A 25,922-nucleotide genomic window follows, 5' to 3' on the forward strand; every position below is an offset into this window, starting at 1 on the left:
GAACTACCTCAAGGCCCGAAGGACCCTTTTCTTATAAAAGAGGGGGCAAGCTAATTTGAAAGACCTTCCTGAGTCCACTTTTGCAAAGAGCTGAAGGGAAGAGACAAAGGCCTGACAATCCTGAAACAAGAAAGAACCTTCAAACCTAAATCACTCAGGCTCTCCTCTCATCCATACACCTTGGGCACTGCCCCAACTGCATGCCACACCAAAAAGCATGACACAACCCCTCCTGCTTAACACATGCCTGAAAGCAGAGGTCAGATAACTTATCTGTTACTGCCACCTTTGAGAATCTGCTTGGTAAAGAAAAGGCAGCAGGAAGAGAAACAGAGGAGAGAAAACGGGCCTCTGCTACTAATGGACAGCTAACTGAAGAGTGCCATAACAGATTTCGGCTCCTTTGTGCACATAGGAATATTTATTTAACCAATGTATTGTGACAAAACAAGCCTTTGATGTACTTTTGGAATGATGGAAAGCCATTCAGAGCAGGGTGATCCCAGTTTTGTCACCTGTATAGCTGATAGCTGTGATCACCAAGATGGGAGAGTATGACACAGGGAGGGGGGCAGCTCTTCTATATCCAGAACCCACATGCCTGCCAGCAAGTACAGATGTACAGCTGCTGGCATGGAATTATCAGCTGTCATGCCCACCAAACATGGACAGCTCGCTCTCTCCACTGGTACACAGCTCAAGCAAAGTTTATACCAGTCTTTGTACCAAAAGTATCCATTTCCAAAGAAAACAAACAAGCAAACCTGATGCTTAATATAGACACAACATCTTCCATCAAGAGTCTAGTAATCCTTGGCAGAGAGAAGCAGGAAAAAAAAAAACACTTCAAAGAAACATCATTACTTTTGGCTTTGAATAGGATGGCATGGAGAGATTATCCTAGGATGAGAGAGTGCTTTTTTTGTTGTTAAACCACAAACCACCCTTCATCATGTACCAAACAAATAAAAGACACTTGGCCACTGAGGTATGTTTACTAAGTTACTCAGGCAGAAATGACAGAATCTTTTTATTCTTTTTACTAAAATCGTAACTGCCAGAGTTGGTAATCTGTCCTTACAAACCTTTCGAAAACTATTATGAGAATACTTTCAGTGAATTAGTATTTCTGAGGAAATAGATATTAGAACCTAATTTTGACATATACTGTGAGCATTAATAGTCACTATTACCAACTAGCTGAGCACTGGATCAAAATACAGAAAAACAATACAAGAGTCAGATAGCCAAAAACTTAACAGAAATAATAGTAATTAAGAAGCACCTAGTAATTAATACACACACAGAATGCTTTTCTCATTTATACATAATACTATCAACTTTTACTGATGTCTCTAATATCATGGAATGTGAAAAGGGGTATAAAAGAGGACATTTGAGAAAGGTAAGAAATATACAAATATTTTGGCAACATTGTTTTTTGGCCTTATTCTCATTATGTGGGTGCTCACTTTGTGATAACTCACTGAGTTATGCTCTAACATTTTTTTTCAGGACATATTCTATTTCACAATGCATAAACTTTTAAAAATAAGTAACCATGTGTACTTTATTTTCAGAAAACATTTGGTGACACAACAATTACTTTAAACCACTATTATCACTGTCCCAAAGAAATAATAAAAAATATTTTCTAAACTAATGATTCCAAAACTTCTAAACAGGGATTATAAGAGAACTCCTGGGAATAGTAAAATGCTTGCCTGGCAAAAGGAAGACCCAAGGACAGGGCCCAGGAAACTGTACATGTAGCAAGATAAGGTGCAGATGTGCAACTGTATTTGGAAATTACTGTGTGCTCAAGGCAAAATTTTTTAATTTGCAACTACCAGAAACCACTGCAATCCAAATTCTACATACTCAAAACTGATAGCATCAAAGTCTCACAACTTAAAAGTTTTGCAGAAGCTTTAATAACTAATACAGTATTCTCTCAACAAATACAAAATGCTTGGCTTTCACCAATATTTTTTTCTTACCAATACACCTCCCTATAAGCAAACTAGTATGTTATAATCATATGTAATTCTTACTGGGAAATCCCAGTAAATTTAAGAATAAAAACAAATCAATTTAGTTGTCTGTGGCCACAATGGATTCTGGGTCATGAACAAAATACAAACATAATCTTTTCTGCTGCACAATCTGGGAGACTGTCTCTATTTTCATTATCATTATTGTGTAACTGGAAGTTTTGATTTCCAAAGGTTTAATGACAGGAACAAAGTCATTCAGCTAAAAACCCAAAAGAAAACTTAAGAGTTCATCATTTCAACCTAGACAAAACTCTACCTATTATATCCCAGGTTCCGATTAAGGCCCTTTGAAGGTTTAAGTCCAATCCACATTTCCCCTTTTGATTGATAGTCTCTAGTTTTAGATAACCATATTAATTGGGATTGGAAGCTTCTATAGTAAATTCAATTTTCCTCTCCTGCACAGCACTACCCTCGGGTCTTTTATCTGAGAGCACAATTGGGAAGCCTGCTGGATAATTTGTTTTAAAATACCAAAGCACTTGTTTTGAAACAAGGCATTAGCCAAGGAAAGAGGTTACAACAAAAGGAATCATGATATGAAAAGAAAAAACAAACAAAAACAAAAGCTTCAATGTAGGAGATTCTAAAACCCCATGGATCAAGGTGGTTCCTTCTATCATGTTTTTAAATCTTATCTACCAAACAAAGCTAAAAAAGCCTTGAATTTAGGCCTTTAAAAAAATTAAGTAAGCTGTGTTCTGCTGGAGGTTAAAGTAAAAAGGCCTAAATGAAAAAAGCAAACACCCAAGAACCTTCAATCATGAAAACTCAACAACAGAATGCCTCTCACATTGCTTTTAAATATTTTCTCTCCACTTTTTAATTAAGCCTACGAAAGACTAGAAAGATATCCTCCAGAATAGGTCAGATAACTCCACAGGCAAATGTTAGTTTCTAAAATGTGTATACTCTCCTCCCTAGGGCAAAACCATGCAGTACACAGCTATTTTAATCTAGTGCATCCACAGGAGACCAGGTGACACAAATTAAGTTTATAAATTTTTAGTTCAGTTAAATGTTTAAAATATTTTTAGTTGAAGAAATACAGTACAGTGGAAAAAGCAATGACCTATATACTGGGCAACCTAGGTTCCATACCTCTGTCCTACCACTAACTCACTAGGTCATGCTGAACAATTACCTAATATTTACTAGAATTCTGATTTTTCATCTGTAGTAGGAAACCAACTAATGTATTAACACCTTGGACTGTTGTGAAAGGGAAGGGTGAAAGCCCTAGTAAAGCAACATCAGAATAAAACTCTTTAAGAAGTACTATTTAATTCCATTATATAGTGATTCAAGTCAATTCCAGAGCCCGAATTAATGGGCTTTAAGGACACACTAGATGATCGTGGGCATAAACTCTGTGCATGTTTCCTCTCCTATAAAACTGGAGACCATAACAGTACCTATACCTAATGGGACTACTGTGTGAGGATGACAAGATGACTTTATGCCATAAAAACAATACCAGGCCCACAGCAAGTATGCTAGTTACTATCATCGCTGCAACTATGGTGGGCTGATGGGATGGAAAAAGAACTGCCAAGTGAGAACTTTCATATCCCATTCTTTCTAATCAAAGAGGGAATACAGATCTTGTATTTCTCCACAGGAATTGCGATACAGTCTTACTTCCTGGAGCCCACAGATGTTCCTACACTTACTTATTCCCAAACCTGTTGATTTTGGGAGATGCAGAAGTAAAATAGCCTCTATTCATTTGCACACAGTCCTCCCCATGCATCCACAGATTTCTAAACACACTGAAGAAAGCCTAATACAGTGTTTCATCAGCTTGAGTAACAAAACCAGAAACTAAAAAAAAAACCTACTCTTATTTCCTATTTTCCCACACCCTAAAGTTAAAATATACTTTAGGAATCCAAAAGCTAATAAACAACATACTGTATTCTTGCTTATTATTATATTTTTAAATAATTCCTTTTAAGAACCCAAACGTATAAAGAGTTCTCTACATAGTGTGATTTTTTTTTTCTCCTCAGTCAACAACCATGTCTGATGATGAAGTTGATCCAGGGAGGAAATCCTATCAATCGTCATCTTCCTCCATTTAAGCCAAAGACTTTACCCATTTCTTCTTAGTAATTTTTTCCTCAAACTTTCCATTTTCTTCTCAACATCTATTTTATTGACTAACCGCAAACACCACCTCTAAGCCATTCCCTCTACTGGGAGTTCCAATGGTATTCATCAGTGGCCAATTCCCCTGTCTGCTGTGGAAGACTGTGAGAGATGTAAACCTCACTTCTGATTTAGTCTTTCCAGTGAAAGTAGTCAGATAGCCTTGCCCAGTAGAGAACCCTAGAAATAAATTTTCATTTTCTATGCTTCTTTCCTGCAAATTTATGAGCACACCAATGGATTAGGGGATTCACTACAAGCAGTAAGAGAATCAAGTATTATTTCTTCAGCATCTTCTCTAAATTTAATCTTTGCTATACATCATTTTCACCATGTTAAGCTAGTAATGTAACCTGACCAATCTAAAAGTCCCTTTAAACTTTAATGTCCCAATACTGAACTTTTCTTAAAGTAATATATTCATGAAAGCATTTATAATCAAAATCTTTAAAATAAAAGACATAATGTAGTCAAATTAGACAAAAAACATTACTTATCAAATGGTACTCCTAGAGCAGTGATGGCAAATCTATGGCATATGTGACACAATGGGCATGCAGAACCCTCCCTGTCTCCAGGCAAGTTCAGTCTCCACAGCAACCAAGCATCAGACATCCAGGCTTAATTGCAGTGTTGGAACTGTGCAATAGATAAGTAGTTTGAGGCTGCAGTTTGGGCACTTGGTCTCTACAAGTTTCACCATCACTGACCTAGGGCTTTTCTAGAGGAGGTTCTCACAACCCTCCTACCACTACCTTTCTGTATTAGACACCAAAACACACCAGACACCAGACACCAGGACACCAGAATATAGCATCATCCCCAAAGGCCCCAGAATGAAGGCAGAGTCTTTGCTTAGTTCACTATTTTATCTCCAGTGCCTAGATCAGTAACTTACACAGAGAAGAAATTCAATAACTATTTTTTAATGGATGAGTAGGCTGAGAGGATGGAGATGTTGCCAGTAACTAAAGCCCACAAGCAAAAAACTAGCCTGACATAATCCATGGGTGAGAGCACTTCTGAAGGATGTCAGATCACAGATGGGTCCACAGAGAGACAAGCATTTTGGTGGCAGGGCACATCTAACTGTATATTTTAGCACTGTTAAAACTCTAACACAGGCCAAAAAAGGCTCTTCACCACCATCCCAAAACATAGCCGTCCTATAAAGATGTGTGCAATTCCAGGTTTTCTAAAAGAAACCCGTCCCCACTAACTTTCAAGATAATTGTGTAACTTTTACCACCCCAAACACTTGCTGTAGGCAGTGTCTCCCAACACCTCCAAACTCTCAGTCCTCTAGCCAATGCTTCATACCTAGTGCTAACTGACTGGTGATTTCTGGTAAATAGGTAAATGTACACTCAACTTGTCTTATATAGTAATAGGAGAGGAAAGAATCAAATGAGGAGCTCTCCAAGACATTACAACTCCCAGTCCCCTGGAAAGCACACTAACAAGGGCAGTTGAGAAAAGAAAAACTAAGGGCCAGGGACATCTAAGAGACACAGTGCAGAAAAATTAACACACCTGTTAGGGCAGGTCTCCACCCTGACTGCATACTGGAATTCTCTGGATCAGAATTTCTGATGATCACAAGTGGGAGCTTCTTTCACCCTCTCATGATATAAGGACTTTTAAAGTTCCCAGAGTATTTGAATATGCAGCCAGCTCTGGGGTCCTACTCAAGCAGTACACACTAAAAATGACCTACAATTTTAATAAAGGTCCAGTATGATTTATTGAAGCTAGTGGTAGGAATACAGGTTTAGACTATGTTATGCTCTGTATTATTCTATATTCATAAAATATATATACATGCATTTATATATACTTTTTAATGATACTGGAAGTTGAACCAAGGAGATCCATTTCCAGTCATTTTATTTCATTTGTTTATTTTTTGAAACAGTATCTCCCTAACTTCTTAGGCTGGATTCAAACTTACAATTCTCCTGCCTCAGCCTCCTAAGTAGCTGACATTACAGGTGTGTCCCATCATGCATGGCTACAAATATATTTTAAAGCAAGTTCATGCTATATTGATCCTCAAAAGCAACAGTACTGAAAAGATGGTTTTAACTTTCCCATAGCTTATAGGCACTACTGTATCTGAGGCTTTTACCTTAGTGGAGGGAAAAGAAAAAATCAAGACCAATTCAATTTGGTCTACTGACTAGAAAATGCTGAGGCACATTCTGTAACATGCTTCACAGTACAAGTCTTGAAAAATGCTCTAATCGGGGCTGGGGATTTTAGCTCAGCGGCATAAGCGCCTGCCTTGTAAGCAGGCAGTCGTGAGTTCGATCCCTAGTACCGATAAAAAGGAAAAGGACAAAAAAAAAAAAAAAAAAAAAGAAAAGAAAAGAAAAATGCTCTAATCAAACTCAGTCAAAAAGACTAAAGATATCTGCTTAATCAGAAATCCACCTAAAATCAGCAGAGTTGCTAGGGCAGAGCCAGGCTGCTGTGAAATCGTTTGTACAATATACCCAAATGCTTGCAGTCCGAAAGTGGGAATCAGGCCTACAATTGTCTTATTATAGGTGTGAGAAGAGCATGTCCCTAGAGACAAAGTTCATCCTCAGACAACCACCCCTCTTCATGAGAGGGGTACAGAACCAGGATTCAGAATCGAGGTTCAAATCCTCACTCTACAACTTTTCTATCGACACGACCATGAGAAGTTACTTAATGTCTTGGTACCTCAACTTCCTGAAATTTAAAATTAGAATGCTAATGCTACCTACCTCAGAAGATAAGGCTGGAGAGTTAAATGTGCTAATACATTTAAAATTCTGAGTATAAAGAATGCCACAAGCAATAAGGCCTTGATAAATGGGAGCTGTTGTTATTAAATTACTCAAATGGTGGCAGATTTGGGCAGTGACGCTTCCCCCATTTGTTTGTTTCCCCATTTGTGTTTAATGGACACTGGAGCCCTACACATTTTGAAACATGTCTTTTGGAGACATGTTTACCCATAAACAGCTAAGAAGAGAGAAATCTTCAGGTCCAAAAGAATGGCCCACACCTCCCGAGGTCTAGAACAATGGCAACAAGATGCAATGAGAAGCTACCATGAGAGAACGCATCAAGGGCTGGGGTTTTAGCTCAGCGACTTAAGCATCTGCCTGGCAAGTGCAAGGTTGTGAGTTCGATCCCCGGTACCAAAAATATAAAAAACAAACAAAAAAACAAAGAATGCATCATGTCTTGTTTCACTACCAACTGTGTGACTTTGAGGAAATTAAAAACAGTTTTTCAGTTAGCAAATGAGGGCTTTGGATAGTTGCCTTCTGCTCTTGCTCTCCTATCGCTCAAGTCTAAAATTAGAAGTCCCTGCAGACCCCTGCCCCACCTCTGCCCCTTTTCCTCACTAGCTTCATTCTACCCACATAGCCTTCTACAAGTACATATACTAAGCCATTCCTTCCTCTTCCCTTCTCCTTGAATGCTCTTCCCTTGGTTATCCATGTTTCTTGCTCCTTCATTTCCTTCACTTTTCCATTCAAATATCACCTATTTTTTTTTAGGTATAGTTAAATGTATAAGAGAATGCTAATGGGGGGGGGAGTTACTAGGGATCAAACTCACGACTTTGTGCTTGCCTGGCAGGTGCTTATGCCACTGAGCTAAATCCTCAGCTTCCAAATATCACCTATCTGAATATGCCATCCTCTATATAAAACCTGTCACCAGCTAACACATTATACACTTGCTGACTTATCTATATGTCCCCTCCCCCTGCCAAAAAGAATACCGTTAGAACAGATACCTGTATCTCTTATTTACTATAGTATCTCCTGATCCTAGAACCATACCTGTTTAGCACATAGAAATTTGCAACAAATATTTTTTGAATGAAAGAATAAACAAAAGAATTCCAATATATTTTCCTTACCAAAAAATAATCTTATCCTAATGTTTAAACACAAGTGGCCAGGCATAATGATGCATGTCTGTAATCCCAGCACGCTTGGAGGCTGAGGCAAGTGGATTACAAATTGAGACCAACCTGGGTAATCTAAGGGACTTAGTGAGACCCTGCCTCAATATAAATAAAAAAAGACTGAGGGTTCAGCTCAGTGCAAAAGCCCTGGGTTCAATCCCTAGTACCACAGGAAGGAAGGAAGGAAACATAAAGAGAAGGAGGGGAGGAAAAAAGAAATGGGAAAAAAAAAGGCAAAGGATGGAGTTTTTCTAGTCAAATAAGGTCAGAAACACTGCTCAGCTGACCCAATGTCCCCTAAGGTACCCAAGTCACTGCCCAACATGATCTCCAAAGTCCCTTCCACTAGGAAAGGTGACATTTGTTAGACCAGAAACAGAAACATAACATTTGATGAATGACTCTATTCCATGGTTCCACTTACTAGTGATCAGCTATTACAAAAAGACCTCCAAAATTCAAAGCATATCCTAAAACTGTCTCAGACAAGATATCTAAACCAGATGGCCCCTATATCTCTGAACCTATCATTAAGCCTCTTAGTTACACCAATCTCAATCCTTCTAACTAAAGGAAAATAGGGGTAGATTTGAGATCCATGTAGGGACAGACACTATAAATGGAGGATACTGATTCCATAACATGGCAGCCATCCATGGTTTCCTGATATGTAGACTTTTCCCATCTAAACAACCCTCAAATAAAATCATTCCTACGTTGATCCACTTTGGATCACTTTGGATCCACTTTGGACTCACACTCAGGAAAAAAGACGCTTGGAAAATAACTGCATAAGGCATGAACAGTCAGGAGACACACTCCTGAGAAGTCAATTGTGATGGAGACTAACCACCCTTCTCACAATTAATTGTAGGGGAGACATAAAATACACTTAGCAAACAAATAAACAGGATCTTTACAAATTTCTGTCATCCAGTCTAGCAGTGCTGAATTAAGCAAGAGTCATTAATTAAAAGCATGGTGACCCACCCTCTAACACCTCTATAACATTCTCTACAGTAATCTAATCCTTAAACTAAAGACAATTTAATGCCTTTGTATGTCCATATGTTTTCTAATGACACCACTGCTGTCAGCGTGCTATCAGAGTGCTTCTTGGAAGATGGAAGTAATGACAAAGCACATCATTGGGAAGGCAATTATATGCAGTACTAACCATTTTTCAATGGCCATATGGGCTGTATTTCAACAACGTAATTTCCAAATCAGTCTAGATATACATATTTTTCTGCTGCTAATTTCAGGTATATCACATTAAACAAAGAGGAGTATGGCTGAAATATGGACAGCTAATAAATCCACAACAAGAATGCTAACGTAATGTTATCTGCAAATAGTAAATAGAGAACAGCCCAGAGAGAAACTGACATGCATCTTTGCCAGTCCATCTTCACAGTGTACTTTCTTTATCAAAAACTTCACAAGACAGGTATTTATAATCACCAGGGAGGCAAGGAAGGACATAAGAAAATGTTTAAAATTCGAATTTCATTTTCTTACTCACCCTTATTAAATTTACTACCTTAAATAAAAATAATTTCTCTGTATGTTATTTATTGAAAGAATTTCTGATCCCTATCTTATTTATTTCAAAAAGATTTGTGTTGACCAAAAGAAATAATGTAACATTTGGAAAGTGATAAAATTTGAGAATCATTTTGTTAATTTACTGAACCAGATACTGTATCTTAGTTATTTTTCTCACCGCTGAGACAAAATATCTGACACCCAAAGTTAGAGGAGAGAAGGTTTATTTAGCTTACAGTTTGTAAAGGTTTTAGCCCATGAAAGACTGGCACAAAGGCAGGGTGGCACAAGGCAGAGAGGCAACAAATCATGACAGATGAAGAACAGCAAAGCAACAAGAAACCTTTACAGCAGGTTTTTGCTCCTTATACTGCATCCAGGCTATAACAATTAGGGCCCGCTAAACCAATCAGTGGAATGATTCAGTGATCACCTACCCTTAAACCTACTGCCTTTAATCCCAGCATTGCACTATGAATCAGTTACATATTCTACATGCTGCAGCCTCTGGAAAAAGCTCCACCTATTACCCCATGAGGTGTTGGGGAGGACATGAAGACAGAAGTCATAATAGGAAGATCCTACAGCTTTAGAAAAAGTATCTTTCAATGTAAACACATGCAATTATAAATGTTCTTGTAAACATTTTCAATATTTTTGTATTACTCTGAATTGTTAAAGTACAATATTACTTTATCTGAATAGTTTCCTTGTTCACTAAATTTCAGGATACAACAAGGTAAAAGAGTAATGCAAGAATTTTTGAGTATGTATTGAGCACTTGGCACTGCCTTTAATATATACCCTGTCATCTGACTTAATAAAATCTTGGAAGCAGCCTGCATGTTCATCAACAGATGAATGGATAAAGAAAAAATGGTATTTATTATTCTGACATAAAGAAAGATAAAACTGAGTCATTCAGAGGAAAATAGATACACCATAAAGTTAAGTGAAATAAAATAGACACAAGCTGAAATACTGCATGGTTTCTCTTATATGAGAAACTCAAATTATAAATAAAGAGCAAAATAAAAGAATACAAAGTGGGGAGACAGAATTTTCTCAGGTGGAAAGGAGATCAACAGATGGGATGGAAAATGGATAAAAGAGGAATTAAGATTTATTATATACATGTACAAACTCCACATAAATAATATAAATATTATGGACTGCAAACATGTACTGTACTAAAAAAAAGGGGGGGAGGACAAAAATTGTCAAATGCAAAAAAAATTTCAAAATTCATTCAATTCTGAGTCAAGCCCTAGAGGTAATACAGAAAATGCATTTCCAAATTAAAGCATAAGAAAAACAACTATTAAAACCCTGGTCTTAAAGATGTGCGTGCAAGTACACTAGATTTTTATAGTCATAGTTAAATTTCAAAGGACAGTCTTTGATTTGGGTATCCCCTACAATTATAATCTGCAAAGGTAGAACGCTGTTTCTTTTTTAAACATGCAAAACAATAGGTGGGTTTACTGAAGTACCTTGTGAAGAAGGACTGCGTTTCTCAGAACATGGTGGTTCTAACAAGAAACTGTCACCTCTTTACAAAAACAAGACCCTTCAGAAAAATGTTTAACTTGACTCATCTTCAAATTCACCAAGTAATCTTTTGAAAATTTAGTTCCATCCTGTTCACCACCACCACCACCACCACCACTACCACCATCACCCAACTGCTGGTCATCATCCATCAGCCGGGTCTGAATCCTTAAGTCCTAGAGAATGAATTATGTGAAGTACAAAATAGCCTTGGGAAGATGAGGAAGGACTTTCTAAAGAAGGCACAATACTCTAAAACTTCAGGTAAGCTATACATAAAAAGCAATCTAATACCCACAATTCATTAACATACTTCTTTGTGGGGCAGGGAATGAAAACAATTTGCAGGTGTGCACAGAACAACCAAAGGAAATAATGCAAATACTTGTCACCAGGTATGTTTAAGAAACACAATCTTGTACATATTAAGAAAAGTAAAGAGGGCTGAGGGTATAGCTCAATGGTAGAATGATTACCTAAGATGCTTGAGGCTTTGGGTGCATGCTCTCCAGTACTCCCCACTACCAAAATCAAACAGCTATTTCGTATGGCCCCTTACCAAGACGAATTGAGTGGCTGTCTACTAGTTTAGAACAAAACAAAAATCTAGCACTAGTAATAAGGTCTCTTTTATTGTGTAACAGATTCCCAAGGCCACAATATTAAACTATTCTTAGAATAGTTCCAGGGGGCATAGGAATTCTCTGATGAGTTTACAACAGGAACTGGCATACTGTGGCCTCAGTCTTATACAAAAATCATTCCAGAAAGATGAAACAAAAGCTCCCAAAATTAAGAAATCTCTAACCTAATCCATATCCCAGAATTAAGACTATCAGTAATATATTACCATTAATAGTAATATCATGATTATTATCATCTATGATGCTGGAACAAGGTAATAACTGCAGTTAAAAATTAATTCTGATCGGGCATCATGGCACACACTTGTAATCCCAGCACTTGGGAGACTGAGGCAGAAGGATCACGAGTTACAAGCCGGGTCAGTAAGAATTGCATAGAGACACGCCCCTGTTTAAAAAAAATAATTCTTGCCTGGAAACATAAATAAAATGATGGTTTTAAGCAGGTAGGTTTTGAAGTTTGACTGAATCAATATTAAGTTACATTGTATATTTTTAAAAAGTGATCAAGGGAAGTAGAATGGGTAGATTTGCCAGATTAAACAGTCTTTTTTTTTTTTTTAACAGTTTCAGATATTACATAAAATTACTTCTAAACATAGAACTATTTTTGGAATCATATTCTACTTGCTTCACTCAAAACAGTTATATTCCTTCAAGGGAAGGTGACGTGAAACAATTTGGTCCATTATATATCAGATTAATAAAACATTTTAAAACAACTGTCTAACACAGCAGATTTCAACATTCAGGTGTGAAATCACACCTCCCAACACACAGCTGAATTATGCCCTTGTCTCTCACCTGCAATTATCATTTGCTCCCTCCCCAGGTAACAAATCCTCTGAGGCTCACATCTGGAAATTAAAAACTCCCTCTGAGGGTCTCATATGCTAGACAAGTGAGAGAGGACAAAAACAAAAACACTGGCATAGACAACTTCTGAAAACACTCATTCTTACCATATAAAGGACAACTTAATAAAATTAAAACATACCACGGTTGACAATAGGTGGTTTTCAAAACTGAAAAGCATAAATTTTCTTCACAGTTATTGTGAAGGCCAACTCCCTCCATTAAGATCAATTCCAAAAATTTAGTAAAGGATATTTCATCAGTTGAGATGACATAATTAGATGTTTGGAGTAAAGCATTTTCTTCCCCTGGTTAACAAGATATAACAGATGTCACTGACTTCCCTAATAACAATACTGCCCTGCTTTTGGCATCATCACAATTTTAAGACTGAACTGTCACATAGGAAAATTATAGCTAGGGTGTCTCTACACAGTCATGACTCTGAAGTGGTTATGACATGCCTGGACTCCCCAATGGAACAGATATGGAAATCACATTCCATATTCACAGCTACAAGACCTCCTAAGCATATACTCAAAAACCAAGCTCTGAAATCTGAATGGTGCAGGCTTATTCAAATCACCACCAATTATTCCTGGAAACATCCGACTAGTGAGGCATGAAACCTGAACAGAAAATGCAAATCTCACATTTGTTTTCTTCCAGGAGCATGGGAACACATGGACAACTCAGGGAAAGCAATGTCCACCTAATGTGACTAAACCAACATCTCAGCTTCCCTACAGAGAAGACCTCTATACCTGCTTTTAAAAAATCATATTTCTCACAGCAAGACTTACCTGATGCATTTCACCTAATTTACAAAAATTCAATTTACACCAATTTTGTCAACATATCAGTCCAGAGTATAAGTAGAGACAGGTCTGCATTTTAAATGAGGCAGTGCCTCCCTGATTGAAGTTCACCTCAAACATTCTGGTTTAACAGCTCCATTAATGACATCAAGCACAGATCTTAAGATTACTGAGCCCCATTGTCAGTTACATGTGTTATTTATAGAACAGCATATCAATCATGTCTTCCCCTTATTACTTCCTACTTTCTGGTCCTAAGCTATTTGGTCTGCCAAATTAATACATTCCATTGCTGCTCCAAATCTAAACAATGTTTGATAAAAGATTAATAAAATAGTTGGGGTTCTCTGCAACCACATCCACACCCAGAGAAATCAATGGCTTTTTATTTGCATATTTGGCTGGTTGTCCCCTGAAGTAAATATGTAAGGAACAATGTACAGGTATCCTATTTTATGGTTTACATTTCATTCAGGGTGTCAATCTGCTTCCATTTTAATTATATTCATCTTGATATGTTATTACAATTCCATGAAAACTTTTCATTACATGAATGGTTATAAATATATACATATGACAAACAGTTGTTATAAATTTTCTGGTTCAGCAATAAACAGACAAGCTGCCTTAGCCAACACATCATGTGGATTTAATATTTTGACTCTTGCTTCAGAAGAAAGTTTGCGTCAGTCTTCAACCCAAACATATTCTAAAGTTCTGCTATGAATGTTAAGCTGCTCTGAGTTTCTTTCCCTAGATTGCTAAACTGAAGAAACTGTTTTTCCCCAAAAGAGATATTAAAACTGTAAGTGAACACATTAAGATCTTATGACCAAATAATTATATTATCTTTGCACTAAATATTCAAGAATAAGAAACCATAATACCCTCACCCTAGTATTTATATTTTCTTTTTCACCTTCATTACAGAGAAGTAAGAGTGGCAATTTAAAAAAACAAATGTGCCTTACAGAAAAACGTCAATGAATTTCAAGGTAATAGACTACTGAGGAACAATGTGGGGAGGAAGGCAAGAATGCTTTTAAAAGGTTCTTGACATTAACAATCAGAACTTCAGTTATAGAAAGACAAATGTTTTATAATCATAGATGATCACCATATAGGTGCAGCATTATCTTTATTTTCAACAACTTCCATCCATCGTTGCCTATGGAACCCACTTACAACCAGTAAGGAGAGAGCAGTCTCCTCATTTCATTGGGTAAGAGCTCCACCCCCAGTGTGATCTCCAGCAAGTCACTTAAGGCCTGTGTACTGTGTTTTCATCTGCAAAATGAGAGATGGTAAAGAGATCTGTGCCTCTGATGCCACAGTAGTTTTAAAAACACATCAGGCGGCAATATCTAAGGTAAAATAGATTAACAGGGTTTCTAAAAAAGTTGACTTGCTAATTTTAGGATAATACTTCCTAAAGATTTTGTTCTGTGCATTAATCTCAAAACTGTAATTTTTAGAAGTAACCAAAGTGATCACCACCATAATAAAACAAGGAAGGAGTAAACTGTAACACATGATAATGCACCATACCAAAAAATGCTTATTTCTCCAATTTGAACTAGGAAAAGCATAATTTCACTTCAACTATGTAAGATCATCTGTTAGTAAAACACAATCCTTTTATTACGTTTGTCAATTTAACATGTATAGAGTGAATGGACAGAAGTCACTGGAATTTCTATCACGGCTGGAAATCAAGTGGTAATTTACTGTCCAACTACTGTGTTTATCTACATCTTCATTCTCTTTGGGTTGCTTCTGTCATCGGTATATTTAATTCAGTTAAACTATTCACTTAATAATGGTTAACTGCAACTGTTAGCCACCAGCATTAATAAAGACCTAAAAGAAAAAAGAAATCCATTTCATCATAACAATTGAGGAGCAACTGCAATATTTTATTGTAATCTCAATTATTTGTTTTAAATTCTAAAATTTCACTGCCATCACAAAAACCTAAAATAAGAAGAGTAGGTTTATGGACAACATGAAAAGTCACATCTCTTATCTCTTATCATCACAACTTAACACTGACAATGGCAGCCTCAGATTCAGAAGTTAGTTTGAAAGTATCAAATTTCACTCACATAACCAAAAGTCAAAATCTGTCTCTGTAGGCTGGACTTCAACGAGTAGCAACCATACAGTACTTACAAGATGAGCATTTTCTGCCAAAAATTAATCCTAACCTGCATTAGCCATTTGCCATTATTTATTCAGGCTTTCCCCTATTCTGTGACTCCAATTTTATTGCATATAGGTTTTTTAAGGCCCTTAACATACTTGGTATAGCACCATGAAGAAAGAAGAAAAGCCAAAATGACAATAAAGTATTTGCATGTAGTTATACTTTGTCATTTTTGTTCGGACAAATGCTAGGGCTCAGCTAAAAACTAAGAAATCATAAAGATGAGCTAAAATAGCCCAGAAACCATGGTGAGCAATTTACCCTCACAGAACATCATATTTCCTCAAATTATTGATGTTCAAATAATGAAAAAGTCTAGAAATTTTGAAGTTTCTACATTTTATCCACAACTTTCTGAATCTACTACCTCCTATGATCTACATCCATAATTTTCATAGTGTTATAGTAAAAGAAGGAGAGATGTAGAGCAGCAGGCCACAAGTGGGATCACTTATCTAAGAGGACCCTAAATTAAGATTGCCGCATATACTAATGTATGAAATAAGCATTTACAAAGAAGGGAGCAACTCATGATGTTAAGTCCCAGGTGTCCTTAAAACTGATGGATCAAAGACCTGAACAGGACTGTGACACAGACAATCATACTTGCCTAGTCCCTTCCAAACTAAGCAAATTCAGTCAGATGATGTGAAATCCATCCTCTCCTCAGTAACTAACAGCATAAAGACCTATTCTTTGTAAACTTACAATGACCTGTATTGACAGGAACCAAAACTATATAGAAGCTACCACTCCCTGCAAGTTTCACACAAGAAATGAAAGAATAACACAGCTCAGATCTAAAAAAAGAAAAGAAAGGAAAGGAAAACAAAAGAAAACACAATAAGGTGCTCAGCTTCACTTCCCTTTGCAAAAAAAAAAAAGTCCATGAAACAGGTACAGATTAAGTACAAGCCACAGTTCAGCAACAGCTAATAAGCCCCAACTTAATTAAGGTATTTTCTTCCTAATTTCAATTATCTGAGTTTTCAAATCTGTCTTTCTCTTCTCTGTCTCTCTGCCTCTGTCTCTGCCTCTGTCTGTGTGTGCATGCAAGTGTGTATGCATGTGTGTGATGCACTGAGAAGTTTTCTTGCGTAGTTGCTATCCCAATTACCAAGGTTTTGTTTTTTGCTTTGCTAAATTTATAGTATATTATGTTTAATCCTAAACAGGGAGTGGCCTGCTTCTTAAAAAGGAAAAAAGTAGCATGCAGCACAAGGCACTTGCATAGACTACATTTAGTATGTTAGGAATCCTAATCAGGATAGGAATAAAATAAAATTCACGTATGTTCACTCACACACACTCCACCAAGAAGTAACTACTATTATTAATTCTCTTACACTTTCATATCTTGTAGTCCTCAGGACCTAAATTATTCCTTAACTCTTCCATTGTTCACTTCCATTTGGGGACCTTATTTTTAATCCTTCCATTCTCTCAAACTAAATAGCCACCATTTATTTTTGACAGGATATACAACAGCTATATAGAAGGGTTCAGAATTTATCACCTGCAACACTCCCTGAATCACACTTATTAGCCCTTTTCCAACACAGAAAGCTAATACCACTAAGATAAAATCAAACACATAATCACTAACTTTGTGATTCTTTTTTGAAATCTGATTAATTTATATCCGGCTAGTATCCAAAATTAGCTGATATAATTTCTGCAGCTAACATGAGCCCCATGGAATCACCTATCACAGCATTTGACCTCATCTCACATAAACATACTCCAGTGATACACTGCCTTATAGAGTGAAATACTAAATTCAGTTAAGTATGGTAAAATTCTTTAATTCGTAATCAGACACACTCTTCCTTGTTTCCAAACCTTATCACTTAGGAACTCGCTAAACTCTAAAGCTATGTAAACTATGGAAAACAAAATGCTGAAATTGATCCACTTAGTCCACTGTCCCATGGCCAGACTTTCCAAGACAGAAAGTGAAACATGCAACCCAAAGGGCTCCACAGCTTTCCATACCTCTGTAATAGCAGAAGACATGTTCAGACCCTTTTTGTATTACCACTTCATACATAGCAAGCAAAAGGCAGCTAATCTAAAATCTCTGTTTCAACACCAATGTTAACCTACTTTCTTATTCTTTTCAAGGTTGCTAAAAAAGCAGCAATGTATGAAACTAGAAGGGACCAAGAGAAGATAAAACACATTGGCTGGAGAGCAGCTTGGCAGCATCAGAATTGGGCTGCTATCACACTGAAAGAGATATTAATGAGAATCACTAACCAAAACTCACCTCATGTGGGGTTTCTAACAATCGGTGAAAAGACTGACATCAAGCAGAAAAGGAGAAAAAGAAATGAACTAATCTCCCTCACTATTAACCATACCTGCTTAAATAACAGCCTCCCACAGAATTACAAGTCTCCATGCCCACCAGTCCACTCAACATAAACTCAGAAATTACCAAACTTCAAGACCTGGAAGAAATGTTTGAAATCCTACCTAGTATTTCCCAAACTGGATTACAGATTACAATGCTGAGACCAGTCGGGCCCTGTGGCCAAATAAACTTAGAAAATAAGGCACATTGCATTACCTTCTCTGATGCTTAACACTCACATTCACATAATAAAACTTCAATTCTGACAGAACAAATCATTTGTTTAATTCCCTCATTAATTCTAAAACCTACTGGAGATCAGGTCACTCTATTTTGGTCCAGAAAACAATCTATGAATATCCTAACTCTTATGTTCACTTACAGCTTAAAAACTTTTGCTCTAGTCTAAGTCTTTCCCCTAATGAATGAAGAAAATGTTTTCAGAAAGTTAACTTCCTAGGAAAGGTCACCCAACTAGGTAGAAGACCCATACCTGGACAGATCCCTCACCCTTTAACATATACTCCTTTTGTATTCATTTTTATAAGCCCTGTGTTGACCCAAGACCTAATCACAGAGCATCTTCTCATTGGCCTTGTTCCTGTGCCTTCTTCAGTATTCCTTCAGAATGCTCTCCTGTCCTCCAACCCTATCCTATCTACCCAAATCACTTCATCCCTCTAAGGATCCACTTATTGGGCAAGATTTCTGCCTATCTCACCACCCTGTTTCTGACAGCATGTTGCACTGTTTCAAAATTGTTTTGTAGGTGCCAAGTTTACTTTATCAACTGAACTGTATATTTCAACTTGCTCCCTATATATTTTAAGTTCCTCTGTAATGATGGTAACTTGCACTTACTAAGCAATCCACAGTATCTGGGGACTGATATATGGAACATCATTAATGTTTTTTAAACAGCTAAGGTTGGACTATAATACTTAGATCTTATTAACACAGCATGTTAAAGCGTATCAAATTCTATACAGCCTGCTTAAGACTACTGATGTAAGTCCTGAAACAGAGCTAGGAAATAAAGACCACATAAAAGTCTTGATTTGATCTTCCTCACACCAGAAATGAGTTTTCTTTCATTTTCACAAGCCTGCAAGACTCCAGAAGGCCTCTTGTTTTTACCAGTTTCATCATGATTTTACCAATTTCATCTTAATTTTACCAATTTCATCTTTTCCCCACCTTGGTCAGTTGTATTGTAAGTAAATGCACAAAGAACCCAATAGACAAAAGAGGAATAAAGGGATAAATGATGAGTTTGAAAAGTCAAATTTTTATTCATGAAACTTATAAGCCTCCCTAATAACAAACCACACAGAAACCTAAAGAACAGACAGATATCATTATCTAATATATCAAGTTACAATGACAGTACTAGGACCCCGACATTCCCATTTATAATTTGACTGTGAAAAGGCAACTTTTTATTTTAACTAGATACGATATCTGGTGATATTTGCTCTTATCTTGTCATTCAAAGAACATCTACATAAACAATACCATTTCCAAATAGCAATTCTACTTCTCAACTGCATGATGAAAAGAACACCACGTTCAACTTTTGCCTCCTCACCTACACTCTTATCTTTTATCATGAGACTCTTCATAATCACACACTTGAACTTCAGGGCACAATTACTCAAGACAAGTGTCTTTGCAGAATATGAAACTACTTCAGCCAGTTTCACTAGCTTTAAGTATGGGACCTGCCAAACTACCTTCAAAGCTTTCATCATCTTAAATAAGATTCCAACAATACTAAAGAATAATTAGCATAAAATGTAGGCTCTCAGTAGACAAGTTTACTACTTTTACTTCAGTATCACCATTGCTAGATTGGAACTCCTTACAGCAACACATTTCACTATGAGTTAGGAGCCTCTTTTTTAAAAGGAAAGCCCAAAATCAGCTACTCGGAACAAAATCATAGAGTCAAAGAGTTCATTATCACACCCATAGTATGTTGCTCTACAGTTTGTCAGCTATTTCTTTGCACTGGCATAAGCTACAAGGCTAGCTATTCAAGGCAGTATTTCTGGTTTCTTATCACAACATCATACCAGTGGTAGCCTTGATGATACTTAGTGACAACTGTTTTCACTTCTAAACACAAAGCACCAAAACACATTGTGTGTGTAGGGTAACTCTTTATAACTATAATAATTCTTAACATTTATAAACATACTCTTAACACACATTTCTAAGTTCATAGTTTAGTTGTCTGTTCTCTAATAAGCCCTCACATTTCTCAAGCATAGTTCAACAAATCTCCCTAACTGTACACTATGGAACACCAAAGGTTTTATTTGAAAAATCACCATATACCTATTTCTAACCATCCAACATGGACACAATGTGAAAAAAGCTGCCTACATATATATCTTTTGCTAAAGAACCAGACAAATAGGAATGATTTTTCCCTAGTGTGTGCTTTTTATACGAAACACTAAGAAAATAGCTGATATAAGGAACTGTTCCTTTATTTAGGAATGATAATCACATTTGGGGGTTTTTTGAGACATTATAATTTAGAGACACAGAAGTATTTTTAGATGAGATCGTATCACATGGGGGTGGGGTGACAGAAGAAAACTATAGAATAAGTAAGATGCGATATGACTTGGTAGTTGTTGACCCTGGTGTTGGGTGTATAGGATTTAATTTATTGCTTGATCCACTTTTGTGTATGTTCACATTCTTCTATAAATTTTTAAACTTTTTTTAATAATTACTTTCTATATCCACACATAGATACATATAATATTAAATAGAAAGGTACTATAGTATTAAGCTGACCACATTAACATGGGTTTTAAATCTAGGTAAGCAGCAGAAAAACTAAGTGCCATAAGGAAAGAATGGTACTAATCGTACATTTTTAATTTGGTCTTCTTTAAAAACTAAAAAGTTTTTTTAAGATCAAAAAAACTAGAATGGGCACATTTTCTTTCAAAAGCCAATTGTATACAGAATATAGACACAGACAGGTCATCAGCCCAACCCAACAGCTACTTGCTACAAATAAAACAACCCAAGACAAATATATGACCCTCTCTATGCAACCTTTGAAAATGGTCACAGGAATCCAGAGGGGCCACACAGCAGTGCAGAACAACCATGTTAAAAAAAAAAAAAAAAAAAACAGAACCACTTGTAACCAGCTCTTAGAATAAGTATCTTCCCAAGAAATGGTGAATCAAATTCTTAAAATATGTACTGCCAATTCAATTCCTATTTTAAAGCAAGAAAAGAAGCAGGTTACACCTTACAGTTCCCATCCACCTTGACAAAGTGAAAGGTACACTTAGAATGACCCTAAGTGGTAAACCTCAACACTCAAAAATTTGAGCCAATTCAGGACCAGTTCTAGAACCAAAGGGTAACTGATTCAGTCACTAACATCAAATTCTAGGGGCACCACAAATAAATCCCATCATCCTCCTTTCTGCCCCAACCACTGGCAACAACCACAACCATAACCCCAACCAAAATCAGTTCACAGAAAAGAAAACTGACAGGAAAATTTTTGAAAAACATTTGAACCTGACATTCAAACACAGAACCAGCAGTCTAAACTTGCACAGTTACTGTATATGAGATATAAGCTTTCATTAACAAAGCTTGCATGTGTGCATCTGAAACGATACCACAATAAGAGCAAAATAACAAACAAAAAAAAAAAGGAAAGGGAAAAGTTTCCTTCAGGAACCCCAAACCATCACATCAGGTGCATAAAAAACTCAAAAGCAACTCACATCTTGGTTTTGTGCTTAAGAAAGCTGGACCAACTCTACAAGACCTAGAGCCTTGCCTGTGTAGTGTATGTATTGGAGGTGGGGACAGTGAGGTAGGGGGAGGCAGGGAGGGAAAGAAGGCGGTTAGAGAGGCCAATGACCAATCCTAGCACCAAATCAGCTTCATACAGGCAGAGATACTTTCCAGTGACCCCTGGACAGTCTCCCTGAAGCTCCCTCCTCCCAACAGCCCACCCCCAGGAGCCTCTCATCAAGAAGGAAAATGTGTATTTGAAAATGAACGCTGCCTGCAGGTGCCTAAGGAATAAAGAAAGACACAGATACACACACACACACACACACAGAGCCAACCACTTAGGAAGGGGGGGGACCCCACGCACACACAAAAAGGAAAGGGACAATTGGTGACAAGCCCTTCAGCAACCAGCTAGGATTGTATTCTTTGCTTCCACCAGTGCTCCCTGGTGTACCTTTTTCTGTCCTTCAACTAAATTACTCATGTACATACACACACACATACGTGTATGTGTATAGATAATATTATAATTAACCCTTTCTGTAATAGACTCATTCAGAATACAAAAAGATATCCATCCTTTCCTTGTCTCCCCTCCTCCTTCCTTTCTCCCATCCAGGAGAAAACGCCCCCTTTCCCCTGTTTCGCCCCCAAAAAAATGGGGGGGCGGGTGACAAGAAACCATAAAACACCTTTAGTCTCCAGTCCCGAGGACATCCAGTAAAGGTATACACTACACAGACACACACGGACATATGGCTCTGGAGAAGGCACACACAGAACCATCCACAGGCGCCCCAAACCCAGCAAAGACACTTCCACTAGCCAAGAAGCCATGATTGGGGAGGGAGAAGAGGAAGGAGTAGGGGTACAGCAATCGGTGAAGAGGGGGCGCATTGTTGTGATGCCTGAACCCCTTTCTTTCTGCCCATCTGCTGTGTAAGGGGTGCAGGGAGGGGGCGCAGGGGAAAGGCGAGCGACAACGAGCAAACCAGGAAACCAGGCACGGTTCTGCGATTCTCTCCAGCTGCCTGTCTGCCCTCTCCTCCTCTCCCCCCAACAAAAAGACCTCAGCCTAGACAGAGGACAGACAGACAGACAGACAGTTCTGAGCATCGAGGGCGAAGCAGGGGACCCCGGACATGGCCGAGTGGGGTCGTGCATAAAAGAAAACGGGGAGAAGGGGAGAAAGAAGGGGGACCCCCTTACCTCCAGCGCTTCAAAAGTGACAAAGCTGGTCATGGCAAATCCATCAATGATGTCCTCTTCGGCCGAGGTGGACTCTCGCCGCTTCCTCCGCGGGGGTCTGGGCCGGGACGGGGCGGAGGACGGGGGCTTCCCATTGTCTTCCTTGTCGGAGCCAGACGACGAGGCGAGGGAGGGCGCCCGGGTCCGGCCGGCCCCTCCGCCACCGGCCCCCAACCCGCCCCGGGAGCGCCTCTCCCGATCTCGCTGCGACCGCGACCGCCGCTTTTTGCGGAGTCCATGGCCCCGCGTCGGGCCATCCATGGCTGTGCCGGGGTCCCCCCGCTTGCCTGCCGCCCGCCACAGGCTCTGGCCGCGGCCACACACACACACACACACACACACACACACACACCAAAAAAAAAAAAAAAAAAAAAAAAAAACTGACACCGAGCCTTCCCTCCCCGGATCACGGCTTCCCTCCGCCCCGAGGAGGGCGCGGGGGAGACGGCGGCCGAAAGAAGGGAGAGAGGGGAAGAAAGAGAGGAGAAAGAAAAGGGGGAAGGGGCGGAGAGAGGGGAGGAGGGACGGGGGGCGCAGAGCCCAAGTGTGGGGCTCCCCGCCGCACCGAGGGTCGGAGATGCCTGGGAGCAGCGCCGAGCAAAGTAATGGCTGAACACACAGGTCTCCTTTAGAGGGGAAAAAAAATAACTCACCAAGCAGGCAATAAATCAGAATAGCGGAATGCTTTGATCAAGAGACTGGGAGGCTCCGGGGAGCCCTCCCCGCGGCCATTCTCCGCCGCGCCCCCCCCCAAAACGCCTGCACACCCTCCTCCCCACCACCCCACCCGGGGATCTAAAATCGGGTTCGAAAAGGTCGCGGGAAAAGTGGGGGCAATGAACTTGAAAACAACACACACACACACACACACACACACACACGCACACACACACACACCCGGCCACCTCTCACACACGCCTCGGAGAAAACTCACTCCCAGGCTGCAAAATTTTTAAGAAATTGCATCCAGGGCAGAGTAGGGTTGGGGAGCGATCTGAGAGGAACGAGACCCCACTCCCTGGGAAGGAAGCATAATAATAATAATGCAATCATTAGCGGAGGAGAGGACGAAACTGCGAAGAGGTTGGAGAAGGGAGGCGCAGGAAGAGGAGGAAGGAGGATGCTGGAGCAGTTGAGGGGTTTGCTTTTCGGTCTTCGAAGGGGGGAGGAGAAGAGAAGAAAGAAGAGAAGAAGCAAACCCTGACGCTGCCGCCCGCCCCCCTCACACACACACACACTCACACACACCCTTGCTCACAAAAAAATATTTTTTTCCAGTCCCAGAGGTCACCCTTCCTCAAAAAAATATTAATAATCAGGGAGGGGATGAGTCAGTCAGTCGATAAGGAAAGCAGAAAGAAATCTCCAGCGAGAGACACCGGTGTGCCCGTGCTGCCGCCGCCGCCGCCGCCACTCCTCGTCGCCCCGCCGGAGGCAAAAGCGCTGACGAAAACGCCACTCTCGCCGCTAACGCTGCCGCTGCCGCTGCCGCCGCAAGAGCCCCGAGCCGGAGGGTGCACGGCGTGTCCCCGGGCGGCTGCCGCGGGAGCCCGGGCACGGCCCCATCCTCCGCCCGCCCGTAAGCCTCGCGCAGCTCCCGCTCCTCCCCCTCCGCGGCCGGCCCACCGCCGCCGCCCGCCTCAGCCCAGCCTCGCGCGCCCGCTTGCTCTCGCTCTTGCGCGCGCGCGCCCGCGGGCCGCCCTCCTCCCCGAGCCTCGCTCGCCGCGCGCTCCCGCCCCCGCGGCCCCGGCCGGCGGGATCACGTGGGCGGAGGCTGGGCTCCCTCCTCCCCCGCCCCCTCCCCAGTTGTGGAGTGTATAGAAAGCACAGGCTGGGGGCCGGCCGCGCGCTCGCGAACCCAGGGCATGCGCGCTGGGGCGGCCGGGCCTGCGCACTGGGGGCGGCGGGGCGCCGCGACCAGGGTTTGAGGGGGTGCGGTCCGGCGGAGTTGACGCGCGAGGGTGTGGAAGGCTGTGGAAGAGCCCGCCCGGCGCTCGGAGGACGCGTGCGCCCCCCGTGCCTTCCTTGGGACATTTGCTCCGGGTCTCCGGTCCCCGGCTTCCTGGGGCGCCCAGACTTCTCTATCGGAGTCCCGCGAGGTCTTTGCCCCAGGTGACCTGTGCCAGCCCGGAAAGGAGGAAATTCAGAGAAGAGACCCTTGAGGGGCGGGGGCTTTGAGGGTACAAGTTGCGGCTTGAGGCGACAGAAAAAGGAGTGGGTGCCGGAGCGCGGGCCTCGGCTCCGCCCTGGCGCACTGGGAGGCCCAACAGGCGGAATTGGAAACTTTTTCCCCCACGTGGTAGCACAGTGCGTGGCCGAGTGACCCCGCGCCCGGCTGACCTCGAGGTGCCCCCCGCCCCGTCAGCCCGCGGGGTACGCTCGGGCGGCTTGGGAGTGGAGAGCGCGAGGCCGACGGGGCGAACTTGAACCGCGGAGGCGGCGAGGGGCGGGGACCGTCCCAGTCGGTGGGCCTTGAGAGCGGCCAACCGCGGACCTCGCGCCTCAGGCTCCGTTTACTTTTTTCAAGGGGACTGGTGTGCTTTCCACACTTCACCCACTGCTGCCCCTCCTCCCGCCGCTCTGCTGCTGATGCTTATAAAAAGTTGTATTAAAAAGCTGACTGCAGCCCAGAATCGATCAAGAAAAGCTACCAACCTCGCTGGGTAAAATAACTGTGCATTTTACGGGGCCCTGGAATTTATTCTCCGAATCAGGACAGCGACAGGCCTCTCTCGCCAACCTCTTAA

At 40.4% G+C, this 25,922-nt stretch overlaps 1 protein-coding gene across 8 annotated transcripts in view; it reads right to left on the reverse strand.

The window, feature by feature from the left end:
• Auts2 (activator of transcription and developmental regulator AUTS2) overlaps window positions 1-24,658 on the reverse strand; it is a 1,133,580-nt gene extending 1,108,922 nt beyond the window's left edge. For all 8 annotated transcript variants that reach the window (XM_063233595.1, XM_063233594.1, XM_063233592.1 and 5 more), the window contains exon 1: window positions 23,137-24,658. In XM_063233595.1, the coding sequence (XP_063089665.1) occupies window positions 23,137-23,436 (300 nt within the window). In that variant the 5' untranslated portion in view covers window positions 23,437-24,658. The remainder of the gene's footprint in view (window positions 1-23,136) is intronic.
• Between the last annotated feature and the right edge of the window lie 1,264 nt (window positions 24,659-25,922).

This window comes from Cavia porcellus, unplaced genomic scaffold, assembly GCF_034190915.1.
Source record: "Cavia porcellus strain 051 isolate PalLab524CR breed Dunkin Hartley unplaced genomic scaffold, mCavPor4.1 scaffold_23, whole genome shotgun sequence".
NCBI classification, from domain to species: domain Eukaryota; kingdom Metazoa; phylum Chordata; class Mammalia; order Rodentia; family Caviidae; genus Cavia; species Cavia porcellus.